We start from the raw sequence: 14,151 nt of genomic DNA, 5'->3' as shown, positions 1-14,151 counted from the left end.
AGCTCATCTTTCCAAACATTTTCAATGTGGAATCAAAATGATCCCACATCATTTACAAAGGGAAGCCACTTTTGTCTTCTTCCTTTTTTTTTTTTTTTTTTTTTTAATTTTAAATTTATTTTGTATATAGTTTTGTTTGGATTATTAAATTTGTTGTTATTGTTATTATTATTATTATTATTATTATTATTATTATTATTATTATTATTATTATTATTATTGTTATTGTTATTGTTATTGTTATTATTTTAATTTTATTTTTATTTTTTTATTATTACATTATTACATAGGATTTTTATTATACTTGAACAATAATATTATCAATTATATTATTATATTATAGAATATAATACCATACATAATGTTACCAATTATGCAATATTACCAATTAATAGATTTTTTTTTAATTTCCATTAGACATTTACTTACCAAATAAGCTTTACTATAAAAGTTTGGGCGGGAAAATGAAATTGGATGATTTTGTTTTTTTTTTTTTTTGAAAAGGGATGATTTTGTTTTTATATAATAATAATAATAATAATAATAATAATAATAATAATAATAATAATAATAATAATAATAATAATAATAATAATAATAATATATAATATATAATATATATAGATTAATTATTACCCTAATACTTAATTTATAATTCTGATTTTAAAATTCTTATTATTATTATTAACATTAACATTTGATTAGTTTTATAAAAAAATTGTAAATTCTAAAATTTGTATGAATAAATTTAAACTCTAATCCGACGCATTTCCTTATATGATTGTATAATTCATTTTATATACACATAATATTTATTAAAATAAAAATAGGAAAATTCTATAATATAATTTCATTAATTATAATTTATATTGATAGATTTATAATTAAAAAATTACATTTAAAATTTTAAAAAGTTGCATTTAAATTTTGCATGATTATTATAGTGCATAAGTGTATGTATGATTAGAAATATTCATGTTTTGTTAATTTAATAATTTCATTTCTTTAATTATATTTCATATTTTATTAATTGTAATTTAACTAAATTGTCACAAATAATTCTAGGGAAGAAATCTTATATTTCTCAATTTCTTTAATTATATTAATTATAATTACCAAATATTGTGACAATTACCATAATAATTTCATTAATTATATTACTTATATTAATTATAATATTTGTAATAATCTCTTCCAAAATTTAAATACATTACCATAATAATCACACAAAATAATGAAAGAAAAATTATTAAAATAATTATCTTTAATAAAAATAAGGAAATTATATTAAAAATTAATTATATATTAAGATAAGTATAATTTTTTTCATGCCAATATATTATACATTAAGTATACAAATATATATGTATATAAATTACCATAATAATTACACCGAAAAAGGTAACAATATATAATTATTAGGTAATAATATTAATAATTAATTATTAAGGTAAGTATAACTTATTTTGTACTAATAATATTATCCATTATATATATATATATATACTTTTAATTTTATATTGATAACCATAGTCTATGTATATACTTTAAGAAAATATTCATTATTAAAGATTAAAGATGAGATATAATTTAAAAAGTAAGTTATTTATTAGATTACCTAATATAATTGTCTTACTAATTGATTCAATGTTACTATGTATAATTTATATATTTGAAAACTTTTTAAATCGAAATATCCATTAATTGCCTTAATAATTAAAATAATTGTTAGTCAATCAATATTCAATAGTACTAAAAGTATTATTTGAATTTTTATACATAAGATATAATATTATTAAATTGAAATAATTAAATAAAAATAATGTGTCCATATTACAAAAAATTTTATAATAGTAATTTTTATTGCATAATAGAATTTGGCAATTATTAAACATTGTTTATGGTAATTATTGTATGACTTTTAATACTAAAATTATTAGGTAGAATTTTTATAATTAAGGTATAATATTCTTAAGATAAAATATTGCTTATATATGGTTTACCCGTATTAACCATCACTATATTAAATTAATAAATAATTCTTTTAATATAATATATTATTAAATCTAAACATGTGATTAATATTTATTCAATATTATTACGGAAGTATTACAATTATAAATTTTACTCCGTATTAAATTTTAAATGGCTTAGCATATCGAAGCAAACATGGTAAGTCAATAACATTATTTTACATTAGTAAAGTGATTTTATATCAAGGAATGTCAAATGAAGAATAAAATCAAAATAATACTCTATTGAAAAAAAAAAAAAAAAAAGCCACAGTACTTAATCATTTTTTTCCTAAAAAAAAAAAATTGAAATGGCAAGAAAAACGTCTTGAAGGGAAAGACAAACTACTCTCTTATTACAAAAAATGTACACTTTAAAAACGGAGAAATTGAATCGAAATAAAGTCCAATGCTTTGATATATTGACAACTAAAAAATGCTTTTAATTTCATTTTGGTTTTTATTGTATTCTTAGTATGATTCCCTCTAAGTCTATATATAAATTTACATATACACATAATTCGTCCCTCGATCACAAAACTTTATCATCTTGATGAGCAAGGAACTCTTTTGCTTCCCGATCAATCTTTCTAGATCTGTATCTTCTCCACCAAAAAAAAAAAAAAAAGACAAAAAAATATATATATCAACATGTTTTCTTATGAACCACTTTTGTTGTTTAAAAACCATAAAATACAAAAAAATAAAAACAAAACAAAACCCAAAAAGAAGAAAAAAATAAAAGAAACTAAGATGATGAAAACCTCACCAATGTAAATCACGTATCAACCTCAACTGTGGAAGATCACATGATGATTAGAAGTCTATTGCTTCCCGGTCAATCTTTCTAGATCCGTATAGTATCTTCTCCACAAAAATAGACCAAAAAAAAAGAAGAATATATCAACATTTTTTCTTACGAACCACTTTTGTTGTTTAAAAATCAAAAAATACAAAAAAATAAAAACAAAACAAAACCCAAAAAGAAGAAAAAATAAAAGAAACTAAGATAATGAAAACCTCACCAGTGCAAATCACGTATCAACCTCAACTGTGAAGATCACAGGATGATTAGAAGTCTATTGCTTCCCGATCAATCTTTCTAGATCCGTATCTTCTCTACAAAAATAGACAAAAAAAGAAAAGAATATATCAACATTTTTTCTTACGAACCACTTTTGTTGTTTAAAAATCAGAAAATACAAAAGAATAAAAACAAAACAAAACCCAAAAAGAATAAAAAATTAAAGAAACTAAGATAATGAAAACCTCACCAGTGCAAATCACGTATCAACCTCAACTGTGGAAGATCACAGGATGATTAGCAAAAATCAATAAAATAATTAACCTTAGTTGGGGTTGTGTATGGTCATATAAGGTGTATTTATACACAATGGATGAGATCAAAAGGGTTTAGTATTGAAATTATAAAATGGTAAGAGATCTCAAGAAAGGTAAAATCTTTAATATTATTAAAATGCCATATTTGTCTAAATATTTGATATTACAAAAATGCCTCTAAGTTTTGGGGGGAAAATTTGGCTAGGAGGATTTTACTTTTATATATATATATAGATATATAGATATATAGATTAAAGATACAAAGTCAGTTTTAGAAAGAACCGACGTTTTACCCTTATTTGTTTAATAATTATAGGGAAAATGACACTTTTTCCCCCTTTGTTATATACTTATAGCACTTTTTCCCCCTAAATTATTTAAGTGGCAGTTTTTCCCCCTGATATATTAAATGGACATATTTACCCTTAAAATAAATATTTCATTTATTTTTCTTCTCCAACAAATTATAACCACGATTTGAAAAAATAAAATACATTAAGTGTTGAATTTAGAATATTTTAAAAATAAAAAAATAAAATTTTAAAATAAAGTTTGAACCAACCGTTCAAATTGGATCTAAAATTGTGAACCGACGGTTCAAAATAAAACTTAAACCGCGATTATATATACTTATATGTGAGAGTCAATATAAATGCGAAAAAAAACATACACTATTTGCAAATATCTAATTTAAGCTATTGCTAGTAGTTATTCCGATTTGAACCTCCGGTTCACGGTTCAGGATCCATTTTTTTCCAGTTCACGATTTTAATAAACGGAAACCCAAATATTGGGTTATGTTATGAATCATAACCGAAATTTTTTAATTTGATTGCTATAGTGTTTGGTTCAGTTCGAACCGAACCGTGGTCATCCCTACGTATAAGCAATAATTTGTTGAAGAAGAGAAATAAATAAAATATTTGTTTTAAGGGTAGAAATGTCCATTTAATATTATCAGGGGGAAAAACCGCCGTTTTTATAATAATTGAGGGGGCAAATATGAATGCATGAATAACTTAGGGGGAAAAAATGCTATAAGCATATAACACAGGGGGAAAAAGTGCCATTTTCCCATAATTATATAAAACAGCACAAAGCTCGATGCATTGAGCTTGTGCTGCATAGTGCATCGTGCTGCATTATATAAATAAATAACACAATACGCTGCACAATGCAGCACCAAAGCTCAATGCATTGAGCTTTGTGCTGCATTATGGAGTATATATAATTAGCTTTCTTTCTTAAAAAAAAAAATGGAGTATATATAATTATATATTAAAAGTTTGATGATACAATGTTGGTTCCGCCCGGAACCGACGTTGTATCTTCAAATATTTTTTTTTCAAAAAATAAAACATAATTTAATGATTAATAAATATTTTAAAATACATACAATGTTGGATTTGTCGAGAAATCGGCGCTGTATAATTAATTTTAAAAAAGAAACGACGTGAATTTTTAGAAAAAATTAACGTCGTATAGTTAATTAAAAGAATTTAATTTTTTTTTAAGAAATGACGTCGATTTTTTAAATAATTGATGTCGTATATTCGTTAAAAAATATATTTAAAATTTAAATATTTACAACATCGGTTGTTTACAAAAACTGACGTTGTATTATTTTAAAAATTTTAAAAATATATAGAACGTTAGTTTTTGCTTTATATATGCGACGTTACATTCTATTTTTTTAATAGTGGACTAGGGATGACAATGAGTCGGGTGTGGGCCGGGGGACTTACGTCCATCACCCGACCCACCTTATATTTTCTCCACCCACTCCCACCCCAACCTGCATCGAGTGGACCTTTTCAAAACCCACCACCACCCCCACCGAGTGCGGGTGTCCACTACGAGTATCCACCACTTATAATTTTTTTTTTATTTTTTTCAAAAAATAATATTTACATTACCTACACATAATAAAATAATAAAATTCATTAGCTATATAAAACATAAAATAATAGAAATATTTAAATATAATAACTAAATTGTTAATTTTTAAAAATAAACATAGTAGTTTAGATATAAAAATAGTAAAAATTTACATGAACTTATAAAAAGTTTTATAAATAACTACATAGTGGGTCAGGTGGGGTTCTAGGCGGGTTTTGTACATAGAACTCGAATCCAAATCGATCCATTGCGAGTTTACTTTTTTAAGACCCACTCCTGACCTACCACAAAAAAAAAAAAAAAAAAAAAAAACTCCGATCCATATGGAGTAAATTCGAGTGGATATCCGTGGGACGATTGAAATTGCCATCGCTAAGTAGAATTAGGGGTGACCACGGTTTTGTTCGAACCGGAGATTCAAACTGTAATTGTTACTGTGTTAACCGGAAAAAAAAAAAATAATAAAGGTGCAGACTGCAAGCCTGCAGCCTACTGTGGACTGTCACCAATAGTTATGCTGTGCAACCGAATGTACCATGCATGGTGCATACGATGCAAAACGACGTTATTTTGACTAAAAATGCGCGTCCCACTTAAAAAAAAATTCAGGTTCGATTCTCGACAATAGCATTATTGTGGAATGTGGAGGATATATAGTTATGAATTTCTGGATATATAATTATGAATTTATGGATATTTAGTTCATTCATTGTAGATATTTAGTTCAATCATTGTGGATATTTAGTTCAATCATTATGGATATTTAGTTCATTCATTCACTGTGGATATTTAGTTCATTCATTCACTGTGGATATATAGTTATGAATTTATGGATATTTAGTTCAATCATTGTGAATATTTAGTTAATTCATTATGAATATTTAGTTCATTCATTGTGAATTTTTACTTCATTCATTCACTGTGGATATATAATTATGAATTTATGGATATATAAAAATGTTATTACAAAAAAATCAAAATTAATTTATTTTTTAAGTGGGACGCACATTTTTTAACTAAAATGACGTTATTTTTGCATTCATATGGTGCATACGGATGCACAGCATAATTTGCGGGACTGCCACAGTGCCATATTGGGCAGTGGGCATGTCCTGTATGACGCAAAGGCCAAAGGCCAAAGTTTGGCCCCCCAAAAAAAAACAAATAAAATAAAATAAATCCGGAATCGTGGTCATCTCTAGGTTGTCCTGTAGGAGTGTGTGAAGACAATTTAAAGTGGGTGAGGTGATGGATATACATTCCTGGCCCATTGTCATCCATAGGCCATAGCCTTAGGGGGCGTTTGGTTCACGGAATCTTGGATTACCTAGGTAATCTGAGTCTGGTAATGTTATATTACCTTGTTTGGTTCAAGTTATAAGATTACCTGGTAATGTTATATTACCTGAAAGCTGATGTGGCGGTAATGTTTCAAGGTAATGTGATTACCCCCAATTTTTTAGGTAATCTTAGATTACCTTGAATTATTCCAACTTTGCCCTTGTTAACTAATAATAATAATGATAATAATAATAATAATAATAATAACAACAATAATAATAATAATAATAAAATTAATATATGTTTATATAATCAAATATATATGTGTATATTTATATATTTAATTTTTTTAATATTTAAGCATCGATATACATACATATATATATATATATATATATATATATATATATATATATATATATATATATATATATATTATTAAGGACATTATTGTAAATTGATCCATATAACCTAAAAATATAACCTTGAACCAAACAAGGTAACATTATATTACACTATCCAAACCAAACACACAAAGTAATCTTACATTCCCAACATAGGAAGGTAATCCTATTACCTGGGGTAATCCAAGATTCCGTGAACCAAACGCCCCCTTACAAAGTTGCTGGATAACTCAACCGAACATTAAAGTGAAGTTCACACTCCACCTCCACACCTAATGGTACTTGTATGAAATTAAAACCTCGGAGTTGAAAAAAAAAATCATAAGCAAACGCTAGATCTGAGCTTGATCTGCTATGGCCGTGGAAGATGCATTATCTATCTCAGGGAGGGTAGACCGACTGGAACAATTAGCTGAGGAAAACAGGTTGTTTGAAATGGGGATAAAGAGTCAGATCTCGGATCTGGTGATAGGCCTCAAATCATTGAGCTCTACTGTGGAGCTAGCATCCGAGAACGAAAGAGCCAAATATGCTCTAAAAGACATGGTGGAGAAGATCCGAAATGTGATAAGTGATGCGGAACACGCAATCTGTATGTTCACAGTGGAGAGGAAGAAGCATGCTAGATCTGAAGCCAAATGTATTCGCGATTTTAGTGAAGAGATACAGAGCATCACAGACAGGGTTAAGAAAATCAAGGAAGACCACGCCCAAACTGTTAAGCTCCTCATATGTCATACGCCCATTACTGGTACGTACGCCAACCACCTGCTCTACATACAGATCAGATAGAGGATATTAAGTCCTTACTTTTGGGAATTTTTAGCAAAATATAAATTTTAAGTGGTTATTTTATGGTACAAATATATATGAGACTGATCTGAGCTATGGCGATGGTTGCAGATGCAGTAGTAGGGGAGCTGGTGAGCCGGCTAGCACAAGCAGTAGAGGAAAACGCGTCGTTAATAATCGGGATAAAGGATCAGATCGAAGACCTAGTGTCCGACCTGACAACGATCAACGCATATCTGAAGCAAGCGTCGGAGAGCCAAAGCGCCGGCGACAACGAAGTCCTGAACGACGTGGTGAAGAAGATCCGAAACGTGGTGATTGAGGCGGAAGACGCCATTGGAAAGTTCACGGTGGAGAGGAAGAAGTATAAAGACAAAGGGGTGCTCAGATACTTGGAAACACTTGCTTATTTCGCCAAGGTTAACGTTTCTGCGAGAGAGATCCAGAGCATCAGAGACAAGGTTCAGAAAATCAGGCAAGACAACGCCGGAGCTCTTCGGGCCCTCATAGGTCCACCTATTATGCAGAGGATGGTAAGTACGTCCCACAATATACTCATTTTTTTTTAATGACAAGGAAACTGCGATTATTAATTAATCTAAATTCAAGAATGTTGTAGAAGACGCTAGGCCCTAGTAGTCAGACGCCTAATGTTTAGGCAGCCTAGTAATCTGAATATGCAGTCTACTTTTCTCACTTGGGACTTGTTAGATTGTTATAATCTCCAAACTAGCCAACTACATATGTTAGAGGGTTACTTGAGTACATGACTAGATGAATATAAAAGAGGAGTAGCCGAGTAAGTAAAAAAACCACTAGACATCGACTGGGTTGAGTTACATGCCTTACTCAACCTAGTTAGGCGCTCAACTCGGACAAGTCAGTGCGTAGAGTGTCTAGTCGGCTGATTAATCGGTCAGCTGCCTAAAAATTGCTTAGCGCTGAAATCGCTTCGACCTAAGAGCGCCTGGTGCCTAGGTTGATTTTTACAACACTTATACATAGTTGATTGGCTCAAATAATAAAATTCGAACTAATAACTTTGTACTTAAAAGTTTGTATCTTTAGGCTAGGTTACCCCCACTCAATTTCCTTTTCGTTTTAAAAGTTTCATCGGTAAGGAATAGAATATGAATTTTGCTATTATTTGATTCAGTGAATGAATAAATTGTAGGAATGGTATTTCACGATTTGATTACTTAGGAATTGAGATGGAAATCATGGAATAGACATAAATACCATCTATTAAATAATAATAATAAATAATAATAATAATACTAATAATAATAATAAGATACCAAGTACCCCAACCTTAAGGGCCCCCCACACTCCTCTCACCCGACAGAGCATTTGGGCGTTATTATTATTATTATTATTATTATTATTGTTGTTGTTGTTGTTGTTGTTGTTGTTATTGTTGCAAGCACCAGGTATCATGTTTGCTTTAACTTTAAGATGATTGTATGATTCTAGTACATAAGATTATCAAAAAAATAGTATTAGGAAAAATGACACTTTTTTCCTTGAGTGATATACTTATAGCATTTTTTTTTCCCTTAATTATTCATGTAAGCATATTAGCCCCATTGATTATTTTAAAAGTGACGATTTTTTTCCCTAATATGTTAAATTACATTTCTACCCTTAACATAAACATTTCATTTATTTTTTTTCCCAACAAATTATTATGTATACGTAGGGATGATCACGGTTCGATTCGAATTGAACCGGACACTATAGTAATCGAATTAAAAGTTTCAGGTTATGATTCAGATCTAGAACCCAATATTTGGATTTCAGTTTATTAAAATTATAAATAGAAAAAATTGGATCCTGAATCGTGAACCGACAGTTCCGGATCCGGTTCGCTTTTTGAACCTGTCTTTATTTTAAAATAGTCTAAATTCAACAATAAATGTTTTTTGTTTTTTTAGTTCGGAACATGAATCGGCTGCCCCGGTTCGTGATTTAATAAACTCTAAATATCGGGTTTTGATTCTAAATTGTAATTAGAATATTTTGCTTTGGTTGCTATAGTGTCTGTTTGGTTTGAACCAAATTGTGATCATAATTTGTTGGAGAAGAAAAATAAATAAAATATTTATTTTATTTTAAGGGTAAATATGTCCATTTAACATTTCAGAGGGAAAAACAACCCCTTTGAATAATTTAAGGGAAAAAAATGCTATAAATATATAACTCAGGAGAAAAAAGTGATATTTTCCCTATTTTATAGCAATAGCAACTATAGTATTGTAAAAAAAAAAAAAAAACATATACGTAAGCTGTTATCAAACAAAATATTGAAATAAGTAACAAAATTTTAATGTTGTTAATACTTAATACTATATAATAAATTCCAAACAAACAAATAATAGTGGTAATGTTAAAAAATGTAAATATGAATAATAATTAATTGTCGGCAAGTGTCATATGGGAAGATAGAAAAGTGTTGCAATGGGAAAACATCTAGCCAATTTTAGGTTTAACTTAAGGTAAATTAGGAAATAACAAACCTAAGTTATTTTTGAGAACTCATGAATAACCTAATATTAGGAGACCCCCGAAATATCCCCTTACAAGGGGAATACCCATTCCCAAGAATAAAAACAATTAACAAACAATGAAATATGCTTATTCTCGAAGATGCCCTTCCATTTTAGACCTATTTCGTGAACTAAACATGTTAGTATTTTAGAGGTTGACAATTTGACATACAGTTTCGTTTTAACTTCATTTTTTGTAAAAAAGGCTCCGGTGGTAGAAGAAGAAGATGTGGTGGGTTTCGATGATGAAGCAAAATTTATAAAGGGGCGTCTCTTGGGAGGGTCAACTGATTTGGAATTCATCTCAATCAAAGGGATGGCGGGTCTTGGCAAAACCACATTAGCCAAAATGGTGTTCAAGGACCGTGATTTGCAATTTGAATTTTTTAATCGGCTTTGGGTTTATGTTTCAAGAACTTTTAATCGAAAACAAATATTCTTGGACATTCTAAGTAATTTCACAAAGAAAACCAAAGAGTTTCATGATATGTCTGAGGAAAGCATAGCAGTAAGAATACAAGAATTTTTGGTGGGTGGAAAGTATTTCATTGTAATGGATAGTGTATGGTTGGTGAATGATTGGGAGTGTTTGAAGATTGCTTTTCCAAACAATTCAAAAGGTAGTAGAGTGTTGATGACAACTCGATTCGAAAATGTGGCTTTACATGTTGATTCTACTAGTAATCCTCACCAGCTAAAATTTTTGGCCAACCACGAAAGTTGGGAGTTACTGGAGAAGAAGGTTTTCCGTAAAGAAAAGTGTCCTCAAATGTTAAAAGTACTTGGTAACCAGATAGCCATAAAATGCAATGGACTACCACTTGCAGTGGTGGTGATTGCTGGTGTCTTAAACAAAGACAGCACCCATGGTCATTGGAAACAAGTAGCTGAAAATCCCTTCCCAGTAATTAACCCAGAAAACCAGAGTTACAATAAACTAGTCAAATTGAGTTATAACTATTTACCTTATTACTCCAAAGATTGCTTCTTATACCTAGCAGCCTTTCCTATTGGCCATGAGATTGCTTCTTGGAAACTAATCCGCTCGTGGATAGCAGAGGGATTCATCCCACTAATGGAGGGTGGATACACCTCCGATCTAGAGCGCACAGCCGAGAAATACTTGGAAGATCTTGCTGATAGAAATCTTTTAATGGTGTTGAAAAGGAGAGCGGATGGTCAAATCAAAACGTGTCGGATTCATGACACATTGCACGAGTTTTGCAAAAATGAAGCTGCCACCAAGAATTTCTTTCATGAAATGTACAATGCTAAACTAGATGTGAACAAAATCCCACGCCGCCTTTGTGTCCACTCTTCCATTTTGGAGTTCTTGAAATTAGACAACAAGCCATCTAGTGAACATGTGAGATCTTTCTTGTCTTATTGCTCCAAAGAGGTAGAAATTCCCAATGAGTGTCTGGGTGCCATTCCGAAATCTTTTCCTCTTCTTAGGGTAATGGATGTTGAATACCTGATATTCAAAATCTTGCCTAAAGAATTCTATAACCTCTACCATCTGAGATTCCTTGCAGTGTCAACTGACATGAAGCTCCTCCCAAAGCTCTTCAGTAATCTCTGTAACATGCAGACTCTTGTGTTTAACTCCTCCCAGAATAGCCTTGAAGTTAAGGCTGATATATGGAGCATGTCTAAACTAAGACATGTCCATAGCAACAGTTCCATGCTGCTTCCCCCTCCTCCAAAATCCAGCAAGAACAATGCCTCGGTAAGTACAGATATAAAGACGCTTTCCACCATATCGCCTTCGAGTTGCACAGGGGACATTTTCGACAAGACCCCAGACCTTCAAAAGCTGGGAATTCGCGGGAATCTAGCCGAGCTTATGGATGTCAAGCAAGGAGGAGTTAGTCTGTTTGACAATCTTCATAAGCTGGACCGCCTGGAAAATCTGAAGCTGATAAATGATGCTGTCCAGAGCAACAAACTGCGAAGCTTCCCTCATGCTGAGAAGTTCCCACGCAGGCTAAGGAAGATGACTTTGTCCAACACTGCATTCAAGTGGAAGGACTTGAGTGCTTTGGAGTCGTTGGATGAGCTCGAGGTGTTAAAGCTGGAGGACAATGCGTTTAGAGGAAAGTTCTGTGATGTAAGGAGCGTTGTGTTCAAACAACTGCAGTATTTTCGCATCCAAAGTTCTGATTTAGTATCATGGACAGCTTCGAAAGATAGTTTTCCAGTACTAAAATGTCTGTTCCTCAGAAACTGCACTAAGCTTGAGGCTGTTCCAGTTGAGTTTGGTGAAATAGAGAGCCTTAAGTTGTTGGAATTGTATTGCACCAACAAGGGGGCAGTGAATTCTGCTCAAAAAATACAGGAGCTGAAAAGAGGTGTAAATGGAGATACAAAAAAGGGTGGATTTCAGCTGTCTATCTATCCTCCTAAGCACTTTGAGCAGTGAGGTTAGTTAAAATTCTTTAAATTATATTTCTCTTGTTTTGGTATTTGCATTTGTTTGTTAGGTTTTCCTAGAGGAGATAAATTGCAAGTCGTCCGTCAGTCTCTAGTGCAAAAGGAGTTTTCATCACCTCTGATCAGTTAAAGTCTCCCATTATAGTTCGAACAAAGTTATAAAGTGATGGGTCAAACCAATTTAGCTAGCTCCCCAATTTATGGATGACTTTCTGATTGTGATTTCTACAAAATGCTGAAATAAGTGGGCAACACAAATTTGTTCCGACCATTCCATTCAACGTACCTGCTTTCCAATTTGTGTGCAGATTGCATATTTACTGTCTTGCTATTTGAGTTGGATTTTGATTTGGTTTGTTTGTTTTATCATGGCTGGTTGTTGTTTTGGTTGTCTTGGCTTCTCATTGAATATTACTCTGTAAACACTCATTTTGGTGCTTTAAAATAAAATACGGAGTAAATAAATGTTATTTAGTTATTTCCAAAAATAAATGTTATTTAGTTTCTTATTTTAAATTTTTTTTAAAGGAATTTTTAAATTTTTTATTCATCTCTAAATTTATAGTCAAACTTGTATAAGATCATATCGGTTAGACAGAATTTAGAATAGTTGTTTGGTACTTTGGATAGAAGTCATAATACTTAATACAGAAAATTTAATACTAATTTGAATTAAACAAATTGTTACTTATAATAGATATTGTAATATTTATATGCTTAGATAAAGAACCTTCCATTTTAAGAAAATTTGTCGTGTCAGAAAAAAAAAAAAAAACTGTTGAAAATGAGATCACTAGACAGTCTCACAGAGTTTGATCGACCAATGTACAAGCTTTGATACCACTTGTTGGTCACGAGGGGGCAGGTACAAGCCTAGAGGGAGGAGAGGGGTGAATAGACTTGTAGAATTTTAAAACGTTTACTTATTAGAAATCTTGAATTCAAGTAAACTTGAACGCAAAGTAACTTCATAGACTTTTATCAAAGTAATGAACACATTGTTACCCATTTTTAATTATGTCACATTTTTTTTTTATCTTGTTAAAATTAGGTAGTATATATGAAGTTGATGTTCTAGAGGTGAGGAAAAAAAAGCGGAAATCTTGCTAAGCCAAAATGAGAGGAGCGGCTCATGTCATACCTTCACTATATCTTAAATGGGTCTTTGGGGCCAATTGTGAATGATTGGAATGACTTGTGCATGTTTCTCACCTTCAGTTCAAATTAAGCTAGGAAGGTCTTTTGATCCATTGGGCGTTAGGCTATGGTGAAGAATTCGAGTTCGCTAAGCCAAAATGAGAGGAGTAGCTCATGTCATACTCTTCTCGGCACCATTTTCCCTTTGAACTCCGCTAGGCCGGCACTCTAGATAGCCCTTCCCCACCACACTCCAGCCTCTCAAATGAAAGCACCAATAATACGGTATTCAAACCAAGACCCTAA

General features: G+C 30.9%; 1 protein-coding gene across 1 annotated transcript; it reads left to right on the top strand.

Annotated features, from left to right (window-relative positions):
* The first annotated feature begins 7,185 nt into the window (after positions 1-7,185).
* On the top strand, positions 7,186-13,182 carry LOC109160890 (putative late blight resistance protein homolog R1A-3). Its single transcript, XM_019309150.1, has 4 exons — positions 7,186-7,688; positions 7,841-8,262; positions 10,481-12,684; positions 12,754-13,182. Exons 1-4 carry the CDS (start codon positions 7,292-7,294, stop codon positions 12,836-12,838), a joined length of 3,108 nt encoding a protein of 1,035 aa, XP_019164695.1. The 5' UTR covers positions 7,186-7,291; the 3' UTR covers positions 12,839-13,182.
* Positions 13,183-14,151: the final 969 nt, after the last annotated feature.

This window comes from Ipomoea nil, unplaced genomic scaffold, assembly GCF_001879475.1.
Source record: "Ipomoea nil cultivar Tokyo-kokei standard unplaced genomic scaffold, Asagao_1.1 scaffold2921, whole genome shotgun sequence".
In the NCBI taxonomy this organism is placed as follows: domain Eukaryota; kingdom Viridiplantae; phylum Streptophyta; class Magnoliopsida; order Solanales; family Convolvulaceae; genus Ipomoea; species Ipomoea nil.
The sequence above is the reverse complement of the archived record's forward strand: the minus strand, read 5'-3'. Positions and strand labels throughout refer to the sequence as shown.